General features: G+C 52.5%; 7 protein-coding genes across 7 annotated transcripts; 3 read left to right on the top strand and 4 right to left on the bottom strand.

Moving 5' to 3' along the window:
* Positions 1-820: 820 nt before the first annotated feature.
* Positions 821-3,323, bottom strand: TrAtP1_007345 (uncharacterized protein). Its single transcript, XM_014092985.2, has one exon. It carries the CDS (start codon positions 3,254-3,256, stop codon positions 857-859), a length of 2,400 nt encoding a protein of 799 aa, XP_013948460.1. The 5' UTR covers positions 3,257-3,323; the 3' UTR covers positions 821-856.
* Positions 3,324-5,730: 2,407 nt separating this feature from the next.
* TrAtP1_007344 (uncharacterized protein) lies at positions 5,731-6,773 on the bottom strand (the record flags this gene model as incomplete). The annotated part of the gene is made up of 3 exons (XM_066113485.1): positions 6,596-6,773; positions 6,283-6,518; positions 5,731-6,222 (listed from the first exon to the last, which is right to left on the bottom strand). Exons 2-3 carry the CDS (start codon positions 6,502-6,504, stop codon positions 5,731-5,733), a joined length of 714 nt encoding a protein of 237 aa, XP_065969571.1. The 5' UTR covers positions 6,505-6,518; positions 6,596-6,773.
* Positions 6,774-7,202: 429 nt separating this feature from the next.
* On the top strand, positions 7,203-9,153 carry TrAtP1_007343 (uncharacterized protein; the record flags this gene model as incomplete). The annotated part of the gene is made up of 2 exons (XM_066113484.1): positions 7,203-8,513; positions 8,590-9,153. 2 exons carry the CDS (start codon positions 7,203-7,205, stop codon positions 9,151-9,153), a joined length of 1,875 nt encoding a protein of 624 aa, XP_065969570.1.
* Positions 9,154-9,955: 802 nt separating this feature from the next.
* TrAtP1_007342 (uncharacterized protein) lies at positions 9,956-12,407 on the bottom strand (the record flags this gene model as incomplete). The annotated part of the gene is made up of 3 exons (XM_066113483.1): positions 9,956-11,780; positions 11,853-12,139; positions 12,201-12,407. 3 exons carry the CDS (start codon positions 12,405-12,407, stop codon positions 9,956-9,958), a joined length of 2,319 nt encoding a protein of 772 aa, XP_065969569.1.
* A 2,011-nt stretch (positions 12,408-14,418) lies between these two features.
* On the top strand, positions 14,419-14,826 carry TrAtP1_007341 (uncharacterized protein; the record flags this gene model as incomplete). The annotated part of the gene is made up of 1 exon (XM_066113482.1): positions 14,419-14,826. The coding sequence occupies one exon, from the start codon at positions 14,419-14,421 to the stop codon at positions 14,824-14,826; it is 408 nt and encodes a 135-aa protein (XP_065969568.1).
* A 435-nt stretch (positions 14,827-15,261) lies between these two features.
* On the top strand, positions 15,262-16,313 carry TrAtP1_007340 (uncharacterized protein; the record flags this gene model as incomplete). Its single annotated transcript, XM_014092821.3, has 2 exons — positions 15,262-15,494; positions 15,620-16,313. 2 exons carry the CDS (start codon positions 15,262-15,264, stop codon positions 16,311-16,313), a joined length of 927 nt encoding a protein of 308 aa, XP_013948296.2.
* A 1,231-nt stretch (positions 16,314-17,544) lies between these two features.
* TrAtP1_007339 (uncharacterized protein) lies at positions 17,545-20,223 on the bottom strand (the record flags this gene model as incomplete). The annotated part of the gene is made up of 5 exons (XM_014092981.2): positions 17,545-17,855; positions 17,925-18,528; positions 18,749-19,456; positions 19,741-19,833; positions 20,218-20,223. 5 exons carry the CDS (start codon positions 20,221-20,223, stop codon positions 17,545-17,547), a joined length of 1,722 nt encoding a protein of 573 aa, XP_013948456.2.
* Positions 20,224-21,105: the final 882 nt, after the last annotated feature.

The raw sequence follows: 21,105 nt of genomic DNA, 5'->3' as shown, positions 1-21,105 counted from the left end.
AGAGGAGGTAGATCAAGACGGTAAAAGGCATTAACCGCGTGTCAATCTTGCGCACGATTCTAAGAGGGAAACGCTGTCAGCTTCTTTTTGCATGAACTAATCGAGTTTTTGTAACTCGCCTCTTTTCAATGGCTGGATCAATGTCCTGAGCGCGCTCAAAGTGAGAGCTGACACCATCCTCAATGGTCTTTGGTAACTTCTCATCCTCCATGGCTTCAACAAATTATAACTTGAAGTATACAAAGAAATGATTGTAGCAGAGCGTAAAAGGTAGGGGTAGATAAACTAATGCATCTAAGCTGCAGCCCTGAAAAGAGATTGTGAATTAAATGCGAAGCGAATTCAGTAACATTTATAAACAAATTGAACGGAAAAGCGGCAAGGGAGGGGATAGCAAGACAATGTTAGACTCGATATCTCTACCTAGTCTCAAACCTGCCAGAATGTTGAGATGAAGTCTTGGCCAAGCACCCTCCTTTGACAGAAAGGTAAGACATGCAGGCCCTCGTCGAGCCCCTCCCCGCCTTTGCTTAGAAGCATCTCCCCATGGGGAAGCGTTAGTGGCATCAAGATTAGCCGGTAGACGACAGGCGAGGGCGAATAGGAGCAACCCGACAACGATGCTAGTGGAGATGGCTTGTAAATGTTAGTGCTGGTTCGGATCCGGTAGACGGTTCAGCTGCGGAGATGGTACGGAAACGCCTGGTAGTGGCTTTTGAGTTACAGCTACTGGGAACTTGTGATAGGTTCATACTCATGTCGGCTGTCTCTTCTCGGCAAACCCAAAAGCCTGTTTGTACATGGTGGCTATCATATAGGTTTGCGCTAGATTTAACCACGTGGTTCTATTAAAGCATTATATGATATAAAAATGGCAGCCAAAGATCTCTTGGCTCAAGTACTTGCCATCCACACGAGCGCCGAGCTTAGTCTGGCGTTCGATAATCACTTCCAGAAGGCGCGCCACTTTGAGAGCCGTCTGCGCCCCCTTTTGGTCCAGTCCTCCAATAGGCAGCCCATCTTCCTCATTATCAAATGCTGAGGCTGGTCGTTTATCTGTCATGCCACTTAGCCGACCGAGAGCTCGAAGCTGTAACACCGCCCATTCCTGCTGCACGGGGTCGGACACTTCACAGCCAAACAAGAAGCATACCCACATCAAGCCTGGATGAATAGCGGTAGATGTCGTGCGTGAGATGCTTGCGTCAAAAGCGTGCTGGTGTATAGGTTGGCCGACGCTGCGACGCATCATATTGCCAGTCTCCTTCAGAGCCTTGCGCGCAATTGCGGTGTGCTGTAAAGTCCAGTAGGCGACACGATGTATATATATGAAATGAGCCCAGAAAGTGGCAATGTAGACGCTGAAAAGTTGTTCAAGCCTGCGAGCAATATTCTCACTGACAAAGAGCCGCAGCTGTGAGGCGTCTAAATCAAGAATACTAGGACGACGTCGCCACAGCTCCTCTAGCTCCTCTTCAAAGCCCATACATGCTTTCATTACCTCCATTTCATCTTCAGGTGTCCCGCGCGAGCGGTGATGGCGATCGTGGCAGCCAACCCGTCGCGAATAGGCTTGAGATGCCATATGAAACTCGAAGGCGGGCTGTAACAATATGTTGAAAACACCCATACACACTACATTCTTGGGTATTGCAGGCGGTTCGGTAAGTAGTGTTGAGAGTCTAGAGCCACCATTACGAGACTTTGCACTGACATTTGTGCCCCTTTCATCTATTGACTTCGTGGTAGGAGATATGCCGTCGATATTGCCGAGAGGATCATTGTCTGATACTTCCATGCTAGTTGAGCCGGCAACATTTGGACGCTTTCTGATAATCTCCAAGGCAGGTTCCGATAAGAGATGGCGGCCGCCCATGTGAGACATCTTGGCGTCAAACGAATCAAGCCATTGGAAAAGACTAGCAGAGCCGGTATCCCAGCCCCGGCCGTTGACGATGACTTGCTCCGCCATATCTTCTGGGAAGCTGGGGTGGACCTGATCGTTTCCATCATAGGCGGTTTCAAACCAAGCCAGCAAAAATATGACCACTAATAGTGCTTGGCTGCTTCGTTCCTCCCATCCCGCATGCGAAAGACTCAGTTTGAGTGCCGCGCAAGCCACGTCATGTAATCTTAGGGACAAGAGACCAAAGTCATCCCGGCAGGTAGATACGCGACTCCCCAGTGCAGCCAGAGCAGCTGGTCGGCTAGGCTCGAATAGCATGGCACTGAGAGCCGCAAGGGCATGCATGACGGCCCCGTATTCGATCGAATTGTGTTTTCCATTGGCCATTTGAAGCACATATTGCTTGATCTTGGGCCATCCCAAAGGGTGGATGCCGGCGAGCGAAGCCGGAGGTTGGATGGCGCACTCAAAAGTTCGAAGCAGTAGCTCTTGCTGGGAATCTGATAAGAGCGGTGGGGAGAAAGCAAAAGCTGGTTTGTATCCTGTGCTGATCTGTCCGGTGCCCTCTTGGCTATTGATACTGACAAGCTGACCGTCGTTTGTGTTTTGGGTGATGCTCTGGATCTTTGGACTGGTGTCCACGTTTGATGCTGCCAAGGTCGCGTTGCCGTCCATGTGCCAGCCAGAGGATTGATCAGAGGTGAAGAAGTTGGGGCTGAGAGCGCTAGTAAATCCTAGTGAAGTAAACGAAAAAGCAGAATCTGGGAGCGGCACCCTATCAAACCAGTTGGGGCTCCACGGCGATTGTGAAAGGTCTGCTGAAAGATCTGCTGGAGGTATGGATGAAGAGCCAAGATCAAGTGCTGCCGCTGTTGTAGGTGTTATATAAGAAGCTATTGAGCCGGTAGATAGTCCATTGGAATCTATATCTGCAGTGATGGCTCCGAATTGGCCATTGACGCCGGTAGAAAGAGTCTGGGCATCGTGAAGAGCAACTCCTGGCTGAAATGAAGTCACTCCTGAGAAAGAAGACGAAGACTCATTGGCCTCGTCCGTCACCATGCTGAATCTTCGCGATGTGTCCAAGTTGGAATCAGCATCAGCATCAAGATCTTGCCGAGAACTGACTGAGCTGTCGTCTGGCGAAGGAGGCCGTCGCTGACTGCGTCGTGGCCGAGGAGGCTGATATTCGCATTCAAGTTTGAGTCGATCACAGTGGCCACAGGTTGGTCGCCTCTCATCACAGCGAACTCGTCTCAGGCGACATGTCGAGCATCCATTCTTGGACCGTGGGCCAGAGCGGCCGAGTGCAATGCTTTGACGCCGAACAATTCCTGCTCGAGATGGCATGTTTGCCTTGATTTACTGATGATGAGTAACAGTTGATAACCTGATCTTCTGGAGACAAATGAGGATCCATGTAAGAAGAGGGTGCTCCTTCCATGGACCAAGAAATGCGGGGGCGGAGAGAGGCGCCATAGCGTGCCACTAGAAGCCACTAAACGCACTATCGCAGCCACATTTATAGCGCACTCTCTCCTCATGTTTAGTGGATAGGTCGGTGTAAGCAAATTCTAAGTTTGAACAAGCATCGAAGTACATGCCATCGCTCCACCATTCTATACCAGAGATGATACAATATCAATCATTTTAAATGAGTATCTAGTCATAACAAGCGATTCAAACTACAACTTGGCTCTGGCGCTATACGCTCCCGGATTCAGATTCCATGGCAACTCTGCCGCTGCCCACGCCGAACTTGCTTCTCCCTCAGCAAGGACGCTCTTCCAATCTTCACGACTGATGGATCGGGCCTCCTCAGCAGGATTATAGCCCATGCGACTGCGCCCATCTTCCTTTGGCTTTGTGTCTTCAATGCTTGGAGCTACCTCACCGTCTACCCTTTTGTATATCGTCACGACTGTGGCGCCTCCCATGCCCATGTTGTGCTGCAGACAGTACTTTGTCGAGGCGACAGATCGACGCTTTGTCCATCCGCGAAGATGCCAGACTATTACATAAACTCATATTAGCCATGATCCTTTGTCTCAGATCACATGTATATCGTGATAAACTTACCCAGTTCTGCACATTGTGCCAGTCCAGTGGCCCCCAGCGGATGCCCCTTGGAGATGAGTCCTCCACTCGGATTCACGATCCACCCTTTCCCCTTGTTCGGATTATAAGTGATGAGACCATCACGAACCAACTTCCACCCTTTGCCTTCCTCGGCCAATCCCAAACCCTCAAGAGCGCACATTTCATTCGTGGTGAAGCAATCATGCAGCTCAATGACTGATACGTCCTTGGGAGTGATGCCCGCTTGTTCATAGGCGCGTTTTGCAGCGTTTCGTGTCATGTCAGAGCCTATAAGCTCAATCGCACTTTTCGATTCATAAAGCTTGCAGGAGTCAGTGGCTAGAGACTGGCCGGCGATCTGAACGGCGGTGCTGCGGAGATAAGGGTGAGCAGCCAAGAAGGATTCCGAGACAATCACTGCTGCTGCTGCGCCGGTCTGTACAAGCAATTGTTAGCTAAACCTAGCAATCTATTAGGAATCAGATGCTTACGGAAGAAGGACAGCATTGCAGTCGCGTAATATCCCCCGCTATCACAGGGCTAGACAAGACATCTTCAGCCGAAACGGCCTTGGACAGCTGAGAGTAGGGATTGCGAGTACCGTGCTCTCTGTTAACAGCAGTAATCTGTGCAAAATCCCTCCTCTCAGCACCACCCGGGCCTCCATATCGCTGCAGATACTCTGCCTGGGCATTGCCATAAAGCTGAGGGCTCCATCCCGGCGACGGCTTGCCTCGCTCAGATTCGGGAATCTGTGTCTTGGACAGGTCTAGAACACGCGACAGGGGATTGGTGCGATCTTTATGTGTCTGTGGCAGCACGCCCGGATACATCTTGTCAAATCCAGCGACCAGCACACAATCGGCGTCGCCAGAGCGGATGGCTTGATTCGCAAGCCATAGACCCGTGCTGCCAGAGCTGCAGTAATTGTGAACATTGAGAATGGGGATGCCCGTCATGCCGAGGCTGTAAAAGACGCGCTGTGCGCATGTTGAATCGCCAAAGACGTAGCATCCTATGCCTTGATCTACCTTGTCAAAAGTGAGGCCTGCGTCTAGTAGAGCTTTGACGCAGGCTTCGACAGCGAGATCGAGATAATCCGATTGCGGGTTGGCTGCTAGATTGGCAGACTTTTTGGGGGAGAGGAACGGCGTCATGCCAACTCCGACGACAAAAGACGAGTTTGGCATTTTTGCTGTGGTTGTTGTGTCCTAAGTGAAACAATGTTATACGATGATGTCTTGTAGGTGATGGTCTTGCAAAGAAGCTCTCGCTATAGCCTGGAAATGGCAAAGCTTATCATCATGGCTCAAGAAGGGCAAGTCTTCCGATCTCGCTACTATTTCCATGATTTACTTGTCAAGTATTAGCATTTCCAATTTTGGCAATATGATCCAAGCGGCTTCAACCCCTCGCAGGTAGCTGATGCTCACTTTGACGATAGACGACAGCCGAGACCCACCTACGGTGAGGGGACTGGTAAGAATCTCTACGCTTGTTGATCAAGTCAATTGCGGCGATTGAGATGGAGAAATGTCATCATCATTAAGAGTGAATAGAAACCATCATATTCGACTGTTGATGTAGGGTCAGATTATACAGCGAGACTACCACAACGTACCATAGGCAGTAAACATCAGTATAGAGGCGGTGAAGATGAACATCTCTTACAATATTACACGCAATTGAGTAGGAAAGAATTAAGGTACTCATCTATAATATAAACCAACCATCAAATTTCAGATTCACAACCGACTCGGCATCCTCGCCGCCCCATCCAGCCGAATCACCGTCCCATTCAACATGCCATTCTCAACCACACTCTTCACCATCTGCGCAAACTCCTCCGGCCTCCCCGCCCTCGCCGGAAACTCCAGCGTCTTGTTCAAGCTCTCCCTCGCCTTATCCGGCATGCCCTCCACCATGCCCGTATCAAACATGCCCGGCGCGATACACACCGCTCTGATCCCCCACCGCGAGAGATCCCTCGCCAGCGGAAGCGTCAGAGATGCGAGGGCGCCCTTGGCTGCGCTGTACGAGACTTGGCCTTCTTGGCCGTCGAAAGCGGCGGCCGAGGAGACTGTTATGACGACGCCGCGGGAGCCGTCGGGATCAGCAGGTTGGGTTGACATGTAAGGCACGATTTGGCGGATGACGTCGACTGTGCCGGTGAGGCTGATGTCGACGACCTTTTTGAACGTCTCAAGTAAAAGAGGTTTTCCGCTCTTTGAGAGAATCTGCAGCAGTCATTAGAACAAGAAAGAACAAATAGCAACGAAGAGCAGTAGTAATCTCACCTTTGCCGGCCCAAGAAACCCAGCGCAGCAAACCACCGCAGCAATCGGCTTCTTCGTCTCCTTACTCCAAGCAACAACGCCCTCCACCGCCGCAGCGACGTCCTCCGTCTTCGAAACATCAACCTTGAAGTATTTCTGGCCCTGCAATTCAACGGCACTGCTCGAAGCGCTCTTTGGGAGCTGCAAGTCAAACACGGCTATTGACGCGCCGAGGCTGCGCATAAGCTTGACTGTCGCTGCGCCGAGGCCAGAAAGGCTGCCATTTGGTCAGTTTAGCTTCAACGAATTGAAAAAGTTGTTTAATTGTACTTACCCTCCTGTAACGACGACAATTTTATCTTGAACGTTCATATTGAAGTTGTTGTTGTGTTCATCTGAGTAGAGTTTGTCTTGTCGCGAAATAGCATTTATACTACCTCAAAATGCCCGAGGTTAATTCACACGGCTATTTTGTTCCGTCATGTAATGCCTGCAACCCGCCTACTTTAAGCAAAATCAAGGGAGAAGTTATGCAGCACCCCAACTATAGCATAATAGGGCATCCAGTTGATATATTAAATATACAGCTTCCAAATACTTATTAAAAAGCAATAATATAATTGGGGTGCTAGATAACTTCTCTCTTTACTTTTGGCGTGTTGGATAACAGAACTGGGGTGCTGGATAATGGCCCCAAAATTAACGGCTCTATTCCCCAGATTCCGCCATCGCCGTTTGAGTGAGAAACCCCGGATTCCCCTTGTTTAGCTTCTTCAAGCTGCCCCACACATCCCCGTCGTCTCTCGTCTATCGCCTTTCGCTTTCAACAATCATCACATCACACAGCACTCTTCAAATCCCGATATACGACCAATCCCATCTATTGAAAACATTTATTGAAAAATCATCATGCCAAAAAAATCGTAAACTCAATAGCCGACATGCAGCAGCTCACATTCCCTCCAGCACTTCCTCATCGGCTCCCGGCCCCGAATCGGCCCCACACCGGCCCCGGCAGCGCAACACCATTCTCCTCTTATCCTTTCTCTTCACATTATACCTCCCCATATCTCATCAAACTTCTCTTCCTCTTCTCTCCCCTCACAACTCCCTCTAATAGACACTCACCATGGCAAACCGCAAAGAATCCCCCCACCATCAAACCCTCCCTCTCCATCCTCCACGGCCCAGCCCAACCCGCCCCCATCCACAAAACATTCTCCCGCCTCCTCCGCGAAAAAGCCCTCTCCCAACCGTCATCCCTCCTCGTCGCCTCCGACCACCAGCAGAAATCCCTCTCCTACGCAGAAGCAGACTCCCGCTCCGATGATCTCGCCCGCGGACTGGCCGCCCTCGGCGCAAAGCAAGGCGACCGCATCGCCATCCTCATGGGCAACGAAATCGAGTACATTGAGACATTCTTCGCATGCACCAAGCTCGGCGCGCCCGTCACGCTCGCAAACTACGCATACACCGAGCAAGAATTACATTCTGTGCTTTCGTCGTGCGGCGTCTCTATGCTGGTCATGGTCCCTCGCTTCGACCGCTACGACTACCGCGCCTGGATCCCCAATCTCAAAAGGGGCATCCCTTCACTTCAAAACATCGTCGTCGTCAACGCAGACAAAGAACCCACCCTCGTCAAGCTAGACTACACAGACTACGAAGCCGTCGTCCTCCGCGGCCGCAGCAACACCTCCCTCGACCTTCTCGCTCTCGAAGCAAACATCCACGCCAGAGACGTCATGAACCTCCAATTCACCAGCGGCTCAACCGGCCTGCCCAAAGCCTCGGCCCTCACCCACAGCGGCATCTACAACGCCGGCCGCTACATCGGCAGCACAATGTACCTCCAGCCCTCGGACCGCATCTGCCTCCCCGTGCCGCTCTTCCACAGCTTCGGCCTAATCATCGGCCTCGCCGTGGCCACGGCATACGGCGCATCGCTCATCCTGCCCGCCAGCATCTTCGACGCCGAGGCCACGCTGGCCTGCATCCCCAAGTACCGCTGCACGGGTCTCTACGGCGTGACGACAATGTTCGTCGCCGAAATGGCCCACCCTCGCTTCGGCGACTTTGACCTCTCCAGCCTGCGCTTCGCCATCCTCTCCGGATCAGCCGTGCCCGAGCCGCTCATGCGCAAAGTCTGGGCCGCCTTCGGCATCACGCAGACACACACCAACTGGGGCCTCACCGAAGCCTCCTCCATCGTCACCATGACCCGCGACACCGACTCCATGGCCCAGCGCACCGTCACCTCCGGCCGTCTCTTCCCCGGCTTCTCCGCCCGCATCGCCGACCCTTCCACCGGCCAGACCGTGCCCCGAGGCCAAAGAGGCGAAATCGCCCTCCGCGGCAACGGCATCCAGGCCGGCTACTACGGAAACCCCCAACGCACCGCCGAGGCCCATCGCATCTCCCCCCGAAGACGGCCTCGAGTGGTTCCACACCGGCGACGAGGGTTACTTCGACCCAGACGGCTTCTTCGTCATCACCGGCCGCATCAAAGACATGATCATCCGCGGCGGCGAAAACATCTCCCCCCTTGAAATCGAAGAGCGCCTCGTCGCCCATCCATCCATTGCGCAAGCATCCGTCATAGGCGTACCCGACGCAAAATACGGCGAGCAAATCTGCGCATTTGTCGAGCCTACTGCGGGCACACAACGGCCTTTGGACGATGAACTGCGCGCGTGGGTTGCCGAGACGTTGGCGCATTTCAAGAGGCCGCGGTATATCGTCTGGCTGGGGTCGCATGCTGCGTTTCAGGCGTGGCCAAAGACGGCGAGCGGGAAGTTGAGAAAGCCTGATTTGAGGCTTATTGCGGCAGAGATGATGAAGGGTGCGGTGGAGGAGGTGCGAGAGCAGGAGCCTGTAAGGGCGAGGTTATGATCTGAAGTGTTCTGTACAAGTAACCCGGATTGATGATGGTTTTGCCAAGAAATTCAGCCAATGATGACTATTTTGAACTGCTCTTTATACTTTGCTGTAATTGTACAATGCAGTATCTCTTCTCCCATCACCTTCTTTCACAAACGCCAACATCACGAAAAGTCAACAATTAAAGCCCAAGTCTATCAATTCCCAAAAGCCAAAGCGGCAACATAAAAATATATATACAACAGAACGAAACCAATTATCAAGCAAAAATCGCTTGAAACAGAGAAATCTTTCTCTGTAAAAGGGGGGGGCCATCTATCTATTCAAGAAGCCGCATGCAATCTGTTTTCCGGCAAACTTCTTTTTTTTTCCCAAATGTTCATTCCCACGCTATGCATATGCCTTCGTAATTCCCTTCCCGTATATGATTCGTATAATCCATAATTCCGTGCTTGTCATTTCTCATTTCTTTCTTTTGTGATTTCATATACATTTTTTTTTCATCATGATTTTCTGAACAAAGGAAATAACGAGTGTAGTTCGTGAAGACGATGAGTCGCTAGTCTACGGAACTCGTAAGCTCCGTAGGGCGAGATAGTAATCGAGACCGGAACAAAAGAAAGAGATTAGAGGCAAAGTGGTTGTTCAAAAAAGAGAGAGAGACCCAAGCGCCATCGCAATGCTTGAAAAATCAAATCGCAAAAGACCTTGGATTCAGGGCTGAGATTGCGCGTTCCGCCTTCATTTCGTCGTGCACATAAGATTCGTTCGCTCCCCACACTCTTCATTCTCAATCCTTGATACGGGGTTTCCATCAGTGCGCCGCAGTGGTAGCCTTGGAAGACCACCCACCCGGGCTCAAATGATCCCACATCCAGGAGAAAATGCCGACTACAGGAGGCGCCCAAACGCCAATGCCCTCGCTCTCTTCGACCGCCGCGGTGCGGGTGGCAGCGGGAGACGTGCGCAGCATCATGTCGTGCGACGAGCTCGAAAACGAAAAGACCTGAACGTCGTCGACTTGCAAAAAGTCGTATCCGCTCATGGTGTCGTAGATTACCTGTGGCTCTTGAGGCTCCACATCTCGCCAAGATTTGCGACTGAAAGGAGGAGTATATACCTTGGAAGGTTTGCGAGGCGGGACGCCGTTGGCATCGACCTTGATGTCAGACTTGACATCTGCCCTCGCATTCAAATCACCGGTATTTGTCTTCTGATCCGTCTCGGCCTTCTTCATCTTGGTCTTGGCGCCGGTCTTGGTCTTCGTTTTGGGTTTGTCGGTCTTGACGAGCGGGGCTTTGCCCTTGGAGCGCGGCTTCTTCTCAGCCTTCTTCACTCTCCTCTCCCTCTTAGTCTTCCTCTCGGTGTTTTCGTTTGCATCATCCACCGACGAGGCCACCTCTACTATTCTGTTGGCAATGTTGGTCTCGATATGAACAAAGCCATCATCTCTCTCCTCCTCGACAATGTCGCCCTCCCGGACATGCTCGACAGGATGGGGCGTTGAGACTAATACAGCCTGAGGAATGCCTGGCGCGACAGTCATCTCTATCAGTCGGTTGTTGGGACCGACGACCGAGTCGACCTTGCGCACCGCGGGCGAAGCCGCTGGCAGGAGCCTGACTTTCCTCTTCTCGAGCTGTTTCCCAAGATGCATTGTGAGGGCACGGGTTGAGATTCTGGCGGATCCGACAACCCATTCCCGTACGGGTTTCCTTCCCTTGCGAGTGCGAACCAAACTACCATTCGTGTCGTGAACCGCTTCATCCTGATGCTCTCTAGCCTGTGACATAAAGAACACTTCCATCATCCCGTCTGGCCTTGCGGCCTCGAAAGGAGAAATTGTCGCAGCGAGGATGATTGGCGAGTGGAAAAGGGCAGATGTCAGTTGTTGAGCGTTCTTGGCACGGCCGGTCATCAAATACTGAAGCCAGTTGCCGCTATTTTGTAGGATGAAGTAGGCTGTCTGTGTGTTCTCGGGAGACAAGACACAGTTCATCTTTCTTCGAGTCGCCACAACGCCTGACGAGGAAGCAATACTAGTACTTGTAGTGTCGGCAACTTCCGCCATCATCTCCAGGCATAATGCTTCTGACGAATCGGCGGTAATGGCGATATCAGGGGTCTTGGCAGCAGGAGTCTCAACAGCGGCACTAGTATCGTCGGTTGCACCAAGACTGGGGGCCTCTTCGGCATCCGGAGTCGTCGTGGGTACTACTCCATCTTCCACCGGGGTCATGGACGACTCAGAAGAAGGCTCCTTTGCATCTCCATCATGTGTCTTGGAGGAGCACTCCTCGACAATGACGGAAGATTGGGTGGTTTCGACGGAGCACGTGGAGCCCGCGTCAGAGCCAGACGCATCAGTGGAGCCAACGGTATGGTCAGAGGCATCCGAGGCCTTTCTAGGGCGGAGAGACTGCTCGGGCTCGGCAGCAGCAGTCACGACAATATCCGGAAGAGGCAATGGATTCTGGAGCGGTGTGGCAGGCAGGAGGTGGGGGTTGGAGGCGGGGTCTGAAAAGTCGAGACATATGTTAATGCTGTCGCACTCCCCTAGGTCCTTGAACTTACCTGGACCTCGCCTCGCGATGAACTTGGCCGCCTTGAACACCGGCTCCGGAGAAGCACTGACAGACCTGGAAGACGTGGGTTAGCGGAATGCCGGTGATGGGGGTTTTGTATAAGATGGAGGCAGATGTATAACGTACAATCCTTGCACAATATCACCCCACGCATCTCTCTTGATGGCTTTCATCGCTCCTTGAATCCTCTCCTTCAACTGCTTGGAAGACTTGACAACCTTGAAGTCGGCCAGAAACGAGTCCGACTCTGCGCCCTCGGAATAGGCATTGAAGAAGTCGAGCGTCTTTCGCAGTCTAGTGATGAAGAAGCTCCTTGCAATGGACGGATACTCTTTGTTACGGAATTGGAGAAGAGCTCGCTTCGCGTCCATTGGGTCTTGTCCGACCTTTGCAGCACGGAGTTTGACGCTGATCTATATGAGTATTGATTAGTCTTGTTTCTCTCTTGTACTTTAGTGCCCAAGTGCCACTTACAGAAACAGGCACAACAAGGCCAGGTCGTTCCTTGGTAGGCACGCAGGCCTTGACAAAGAGCCATCTCTTCGCATCCGGGCTCAGATGTTGCTCGACAAAGTCGGCAATCTCCTTATTTTGAGTCCATGTCTCGGCGCTCACAACTCGGTTGATGTGCCAGGCCTGAAAGTAGAAAGTTCCATCTGAGCTTCCACTTCTCCGGGTCATAGTAGGATATAAACTGGGCGAAGGGACGAATAAGATGGGCCGTTTTAGTGAAAAAACGGACTCCCACTATCAGACACCAGAGGCAGGGCCGTCCAGTAAAGAAAAAGACAAGAAAAGACAAGAAATGTTGAATTGTTCAAGTCAAGTCAAGGTAGGGTCACCGTGAAGATGGGTTGACATCTCGACCTTCCAGCAACGACAATGGGAAGACTGGCCATGCATTATATCTCAGCCATCAAGACTCGTCTCACATCTGATTCGTATGCCTCGGCCATGGCCATGCATACTTTTCACCTGCATCGATACCTCACGGCCACGGTGTCTGTCGCCGCATCGTTGACATGACAAAACAGAGACGGTTACAATGCCGTCGCCCATAGCACCCTGGCCACGTAGCAGGAATACGCCATGCACATGCATACAGTATATTGCTGGAGCGTCATGATTGGCTGCTGCGTCTCCATTGGTACGGATCGATTCGGCCTGCCTGCATTGCAGCCTTACGTGAAGACATTGGCCTGTACAGTACACGGCCACGACCGGGTCCCGTTCCGACGGCTGTGGCCCAGCTCACGCGACAGCGCTCGATTTAGCATCCAGGAGGCGTTGTCCGTGGTAAGCGATTGCGTGTTGAGGCGGGTTTCATAGCCGAGTCGCGGCTGATTGGAGAAACGTGGGCGCAATCAACGCATCCTCTTTAAGCAAATAAGCCTCCCTTGGGCATCATCTCCTTGACCCCGCAGACGTAGCGCTCAAGTCATTTACTGACGGCATGAGAATAAGCCGGAGACACCAGAGGCGGAGCTCAGGTATTGCTGCGTCTCGTAATAGCCCGTCCCCCATGTTCTGGCATCTCGATATTGATCCGTCACGGGCATCTATTCATGGATATGTGCATGTCCCGTAAGCTGCTTGTCGGGTACGAGTGCTGTCTGCAGTGCTGCGTGAGACGAACGAGTATAAGAAGCCAGGCTGTCCCAACGCGCCTCCCGCGCGCGTACACGTTGGAATCACATCATCAATATCATCACTCATGTTGTCCTTCATCTAGCTGCCCATCTGTTGTCTTGGTCTGTCTTGTCAATTTGTTTCAGATAGCGTAATCCTCTTGTCTCTGAATCCACCTAGCCTATCGTCGTTTGCCCTCTGGCAGCTCAGCCGAGACGACGATGGCACGAGCACCATTTTGCCCCGGCCGTCCGAAGCTGCAAGCACGCACAGCCCAGGACAAGCCGGCCAACACGCTGGATACCCAAGGAGGAAACCGGCCAAGAGAGGCATATGAGAGATCAGAGATGACGTGAAAATGAGGGAAGCAAAGAAGAGTTCTGATGGCTGTTACCAATCAATGGCCACGAGCAACATCGGCTTCTCCATTACTCGTCCTCGCAAAGTGGACAGACGCCATCCTGAAAGAGAAGAGCCCGAGCGGCGAGATGAGGCAGACACAAATAGGCAGACGCGCGCAATTTTGATTGTCTGATGCAGCGTCCAGCCACCAAACGCAGGCCACGTCAAGCCCATTCATTGATGTGTTTTGGGAGAGTCGAGATTCATCGGCGCCCGACCTCGTGACGCCCGAGCTTGTACCTTGCGCTAGGCACTGGCCACGCGCCGAACAGGTATCGGTACAGGCACCGCTACCCAACGGAGCATAGGCGCGCCGGTACCTGAGAAGAGGGTGGTGGTATCGAGCTGTACATCCACAGGTACTCGACTGTCAGAGTCGCAGCAGACCCTTTGTTGCTGGCTTAGCGCAGACAACGCAGCACGGTTGAGCCCGCTGTGAGCCAGTAGCATCACTTGCACGAGGCCCCGTACAGCGCCATGACGAAGCTGGAGAAGCATGTGCTGCGCCCCGGTAGTATGAAGCCTCAGTAACCATATCAGGTGGTTTGACAGTTGGCAAAAGAGCTCCAGCCATTGATACAATATTCCTGATGCACTGGACCCAAGGCATAATTGTGGTACGATCCGCTCCCGCCAATCGATATCCATCCCTGTCAAACCAATGCACTCCATCACTCTTATCGTGGATAAAGACTCCAACGCGGTTACTAAGCCTCTTCACCGTCAGTATCCGCAAATACCCATCCCAGACCCGAGCCGCCGAAGCGCCGGATCCCCAGACGGCAGAACGAGCTTCATCCATCGATATCCAGGGCTCATCTCTTATCCTCCCCTAAAGCGATCTGCCATCTACTCCCAGCTAGCCCTTCCGCGTCGTCCCGCTAGATCTCACCTCCTCTCCAGGCCTCCGAAATCGGGGCCATCCCCACCGTCCGGCCACTCACAGCCCGTACATTCGCAACGCAGCGCACGCCGCAGCATGTCATTCGACGAGCGCCGGAGGTCCGTCCACCGCCTCCGATGCTCAACCAACTTCGCTGTCAGCCATGAAAACCCCCGGTATCGATAGTATCCTGTATCTACTGACCAAGTTGTTTATGCTTACATTTTTCACTTGCCTTGTTTTGTAATATCACAGCCTGCATCTTTTTGCTCTCGACTCTTATTTCGTTATCGTAGGATTCAAACGGTGATTGATGCTTACGGATGCTGCTACCTGCTGCTTATTCCAACCAGCATCATCTCGCCAGGCTGCGTGCCCTTTCCCCCCTCAAAAAGAAACTCAAAGATCGATTTTCTTCTCTTTCTCTCTTTCTCTCTTTCCTTGTCCCTCGCACTTCACCTCAATTGGCTAGAAGAGTGACCCCAGTAGCAATTCCACCAGTAATTCCCACACAACAACCGCCAATAAGCGCGCCCTCCTCAACTCCAGCTCAGCCTCCTGTATATCCTCTCTTCTCACCTCAACTCGTACAAACAAAAAACAAAACGCTTTCAAGAACCAATGAAGACGAGCGACTCTGCATCGCCGCCATTGGCCCCCGCCATCGCCATCATGCCAACAGACCTCTCCGTCGGCGCAATGACGTCGCCTTCCTCTGCCGCCCAGTCACATTCACAGTCGCAGCCAAAGCCGAGATGGAACTCCAAGCACCTCTCCTGGCGCATGGGAGCGGATGCCTCGAGCGCTGCATGCGCAGGAGCACTGATTGCGCCAATCATAACCATAATTGACCGGTAAGTCAGCACATGTATGCTCACACTAGCACCTACATCTTCACATGCACATCACATGTCACATACACACATCCAGACATATCACCACCGACCCTCCCAAACACCACAAAGCTAACAATTCCCAGCTCCATCATGGAAAACGCCTCCGGCCGCGCCTCCCTCTCCTCCTCCATCCGCTCCTCCCTGCGCACCCTCCTCCTCCGCCCCCAAGCCCTGCTCCTCTCCAAACCCTGCGCCCTCGTCTTCGCCCTCTACTCCGGCACCTACATGACCGCAAACTCCCTCGACACCTTCTCCTCCACCGTCTCCAACAGGCCCGCGTCCAGCATCACCTCCGGCCCCGCCAAATTCGCCGCCTCGTCCGCCGCAAACGTCGGCCTCTGCGTCTACAAGGACCAAGTCTTTGTGCGCATGTTTGGCCCGCCCGGCGCGGTGCCCCGTCCCGTGCCGTTGCCCAGCTACATCCTGTTTACGCTGCGCGACTGCTTGACCATTTTTGCGTCCTTCAACCTCCCGCCGTTGTTGGCGCCTTGGATCGATTCCAGAACATCTGAAACGCTGCGCCGGCATGTCTCTGGCTTGACGACGGCGCAGTTCATCGCCCCGGCGTCGGTGCAGCTCTTTTCGACGCCGATACACCTGCTCGGTCTGGACATGTACAACCGCCCAGGAGGCACCTTTCGCGAACGCTGGCAAGTCGTGCGGTCCAGTTGGCTTGTTAGCACCGCAGCGCGCATGTGTCGCATTATCCCGGCCTTTGGCGTCGGCGGCGTTGTCAACTTGAAAATGAGACGGCATCTCATGGAAAAGCTGGAATGACGACTCTTCTTTTCCCTTGATCATTCTTTGTTTTGCATACGAAGCGACAATTCACGTATAATTCTGTTTCTTTTTTTTTTCTTCTTGTCTCTCAGTTGGGGGACATTAGACATTAGCGTTTTGTGCGTCTCATACCCGACGCATCATCATATATATATATATGACAGACTAGATAATATAGACGCATCACTGCCAATAGGTAGCCAGCAAACTTGGCTCAAGTAATCATAAACAATCACGCAAGACATAAATGCGCACTATGGTCAATCGCCATCTATATCAGTCACACGCACTCATTCATCCTGCATCTCTCACATCAGTCAACTATCCGCCTAATGCATGTTTTCGCCATTTTCAGCCTCGCGAATCATCTTGCCAAAAGTCTCTTTTCATCTGTCCATCTGTCCATCCGTCAATTCATTCATACATACACAATTCATTCCGTCCTTCTACCAAACAAACACACAAAGCTAGATTTAAATTCAGGGCCAAACCCAAATACATCTTCCATTGGCTTTTATGCAGCATCCACTCCGCTCCAGGCATCTCATATTCTCCTCCCCAGCAGCCCCATTCGCTCTCCTACAAAACTTCTGTCAAACATAAAAAAAGCAAGGTATAAGTTTCCCGACCCGTCGTCTCTCAACACAAATGAACAAAAGAAAAAATTGTAGAAACAGTAGCAACACACAAAAGCACAAAATATTTCGGTAGACCGATATACATCCGACGCAAGGGACCGACTCATCCATAATGGAGGTCGTCTCCCTTTTCCCAAACGCCCTTTCCGAGGCTTGGCCAATCAAAACGTATCTGAGAAAAAAAAAACAATCGTATAAATGCCATGCTTGAGGGGGCACTTCTTCGTCCGCAACTTTAGATGGCGTAGGACAACATGAGCTTGATGCTGAGAATAATAGTAGTCGAATATAGAATAGGTAGATAGGGGCCGTCAGTCAGCCTGCCATCTCCATGCATCGTCCAGTTTACGTGAGTCAATTCGGATCTGCATGAGAAAAAGATGTTCCTGTAGATGTTGGTTGTATCTCAGGGGAAAAAAAAAGTTGAAAAAGAAGGGGAAAAGGAATCCCGGCTAGTTGAGGCGGGTATCAGTAGTAAGTGATGGCACATGGCCCATCACATCATGATAATGTCTACTCCACAGCCGGCAAAGAAGAGTAGAAGAAAAAAAAATATAGACATCGAAGAATTAATAGGCTCCAAAATGCGACTATGCCACTTCCACAAATAACATGAGCTTCTCGTTCCGCTCAAGGGCATAGTCGAGATCGGCATCGTTCGACAGGCTAGGCTTCTCTCCTGTCGACTCGTCCTTGTAAAACAGCTGCATTTGTTCTGAAGGCGATACCTTGAGACGGTCTTGAATCTTGTCACAGAGCTGTTGGTACTGGATGTCTGTGGGGACTCGGATAGCAATGAGATCGCCGTTGTAGGAAATCTTAATCTTCATTGCGGCTCCAGGCTGGGCCTGTTGCTGTGGCTGGGACGGCATCGGCTGCTGCATATGTTGCTGTTGCATAACTGGCGGTGCACTGTTAATATTTGTATAGACTATAATTACCCAGGGGGCATGGTTCCATGGAAGCTTACCTGACTGTGGATTGCTCACTTGGCGTGGCGTGGCTGAGAGACCAGAGTATCCGTTGCCGCTCAGATTGTTTCGCGAAGACTGTCGCGAATCAGGGTTAGCATGTGACCCAGAGGACTGAGAGCCCTGGGACAGTCGGTATTCCTCTTCAATCGTGGAGGGGTCCATCTCATAATCGCCTTCTCGGGGGGCGAAGAATTGCTTGACAAGCGTGCAACGAGCAATGTAAGAGGGCTGGTTAAGTAGGTTCTTGACATAGGCATCCAGGTTATGCAGCCTTCCCTCTGTGATGGCATCTGTCACATAGCTCACGGGGCCAGGCATGTATGGGAGTGATCGCTTCTGGGTACCAGTGTTGCCAGCCTCGGCGGGGAATTCGGTGAGAAGGGCAATCTGGAAATCATAAAAGTCCTCATAGTACCTGGACAATTCCCAGTGTCGCCCGTCCTCGAGCTGTGTTTCAATGACAAACCAGTACTTGTCCTCTGCAAAGCAATAGCGAGGTATCCGGGCAGAGATGGGTGCATAGAGTTCCGTTGTCGCGCTCGACACAAACTCGTTCTGTTGGGGGAGGGCAGCAGGCTGAGGGGGCATGCTTTGAGTAGGCTATCCGAGGGTTTCTATTAACGCCTGATCAAAGGGTAAAGCTGGGGAAGATGACGGCAGGGGAGCAAGGGAGTGCAGTAGAGGCGGGTCTGATGAACGGATGGAGATGTGACGGATATCAGATGGGAGCGGATGAAATGGGATGAGATGAGGTGAGATAAAAGAGCCTGCAGAGCAAGGTAAAAAGAACGAGGTTCGCATATAAAAGCACAAAACTCACCTGAGGTCCCGGCTGAATGCTCATGCGCTCCATGCCCTGCTCCAGCGGCTGCGACGGTCCTCCGCCCTCAAACTTGCCCAGCGTAATGCTGCTATTCTTGTACGCAGTCGCCATCTTCTTCCACTCCTCAACTTTAGGGACGCCCGCCTGTCTAATGGCGGCATCAGGGTTATCAATGGCCTTGCCCGTGCCCATATCACGGAGCTCAATAAAGGACACTGGAATCAAGCCTGGACCGCCCAGCCGACCAATAGGCTTAGCGACAAACCACTCCGGGTTGGACTGGGCGATGACGATGATGGCCTCACCGGCCTTGGCCTCCAGCTCGTCGGACCTTTCGGCGTTGAAGTCGTACATGACGACACCGTACACCATGGCGCCCTGCTTGACCTTTGACGCGCGCTGGCTGCCCGGCCCTCCAGCCGTGCCGGGAGGGGATTGGACTTCGCCGTAGCCAGAGTCATGGTCAGGGTTCTTGTTTGCGGTTGGCGGGCGGCCTCCGTCCGACTGCTGGCTGTCGCGCTCAGTCTTTCCAAGCGCTTGAAAGAAGGCAACGGGCACAAGACCACGCGCATCGGGCAGCGCAGGGTTGCAGGCCTCGTACCAGTCCGGATCGTCTTCTCGGCCGATGACGTGGAAGAAGTCGCCTTTGGAGAAGCTCAGCTCCTGGGCTGAGCGAGCTTCATAGTCGTAGAGAGCGCGGATGACCTGCGAATAGAGAGTAAGAGGAGGATTATCAACAGGCAACGCTATAACAACTAGGAAATCCGGAACAACATTTTTGAAAGACGTAATGAAAAGCCATATTGCAAACGCAGCTCAAGGGAAACAGAGAGGAGAAACAAACGAAAGCAAGTGCAAGTTGTTTGCGCGCGATGGTGTCATGCGACCTTGTCGATTCCAACACAAACGGCGCAAACAGCATGGAAAAGTCGAAATTGCAAACAAGGGCAACAGAAGGATTCAGACGCAGCACACTGGTTTTCACGAACCTTCTTGGGCGGAACGATTGCGACTGCAGCTTTGGGGGTGATGGAGATGCTGTGCTGCTTCTCCTTGTCGCCTTTCATAGACCGACGAAGAGCCTGTACCAAGCCCATGGCTGTTAGTCGCTTTTCTTCTTTTTCTTTTTCTTCTTCCTCTTCTTCTTCTTCTTCTTTTCGGGTATGCTTCTTCTTCTTCTTCTTCTTCCTCTTCCTCTTCTCCTTCTATCTCTATGCGTTCTCTCTCTCTTTGTTCGAAGACTTCGTCGCAAGGGAGTTTTTGGCAATCTTTTCTGCGCGTGACTGTGAAGAGACGGTGATGGTGACGGGTGTGAAGAGCAAAGGCAGCTGGGCATGCCCGGCAGCATCGATATACGGGAAGAGGCCATTGGCCTGGCCTGGTGTGTCGCCGGTCCGGCAGGCTTTTGGGGAGGGGAGCGGTTTGCAGCTGGCAGCGCATGACTTGCGCCGTTGGCAATGACGCACCTTCATCTTTCAGCGTGTGTAACGGGTTCGTCCGGGCGGCGGCGTGGGAGCAGCGTCTCGCAGGGCAAAAGGTAAACAAGAGGCAAGCAAGAGTTGAGCTGTATTCTCGGCGATGGGATCGAAAGGGCCGCGAGGGGTCGCGCAGAAAAACTAGAGAGCGGCAAGGGAGGGGTCTCGGTCCTGCCTGTCTCGACGGGGAAAAAACAAGAGGCTCGGTTCGATTCGATTCGTGCGTCGGGAGAGGACGAGAAGCGGCCGCAGGGCAGATGGCAATGGAGTCGTGGCACGAGGTGGAAGAGGCGAGGAAGCGCAAAAAGAAGCGTCTCGGCTCGGGCTGATGCACAAGAGCAGCTTCTCCTGTGTTCTGTCGTGCTTCGCTGTCGGGCGCCACAATCTGCGCGTGCTGTGCTGTGCTGTGCTAGCACTTATTAACTAACTAGTAGCGACTACTAATACTAGCCTCCTCTGCAATCTGTCTGTCGGCTGCGCCTCGTGCTTCTTCTAGAAGAGGTCGAGCCTCGCGCGCGCGGCTGCAACGGAGCTCACGGGAGCGTTTCTATATTTTTAATTTTATTTCTTCGCCCTCTGCCCCGTGCTGCAACCTCAGATTTCGGCGATGCGGGCGGCCGTGCTGGAAACGTGCAGCTGCGGCGGGTGAGCTCCCGTTGTGGTCGTCTGCCTCGTTTTTTTCGTGGTTGCGCCAATTCAGACCAATCCGGTGCTATGCGTAGGCTCACGACAGCGCAATCGCTTCTGCTTTCTGTGAGGATGATTCAACAGTGTCGCTCGCGCGCGGATGAAATGAAAGAATAACGACAAGTGTTTAATATTGAAGCAACAATTATGAGCGACGGCAGTAGAACGGACCGGGAGAAGCGGCTGCGGATG

This window comes from Trichoderma atroviride, chromosome 4 (assembly GCF_020647795.1).
Source record: "Trichoderma atroviride chromosome 4, complete sequence".
NCBI classification, from domain to species: Eukaryota; Fungi; Ascomycota; class Sordariomycetes; order Hypocreales; family Hypocreaceae; genus Trichoderma; species Trichoderma atroviride.
The sequence above is the reverse complement of the archived record's forward strand: the minus strand, read 5'-3'. Positions and strand labels throughout refer to the sequence as shown.

Bases quoted from the DNA above. Each gene is read 5' to 3' on its own strand.
- TrAtP1_007345 (XM_014092985.2), bottom strand. From the start codon at position 3,256: ATGCCATCTCGAGCAGGAATTGTTCGGCGTCAAAGCATTGCACTCGGC.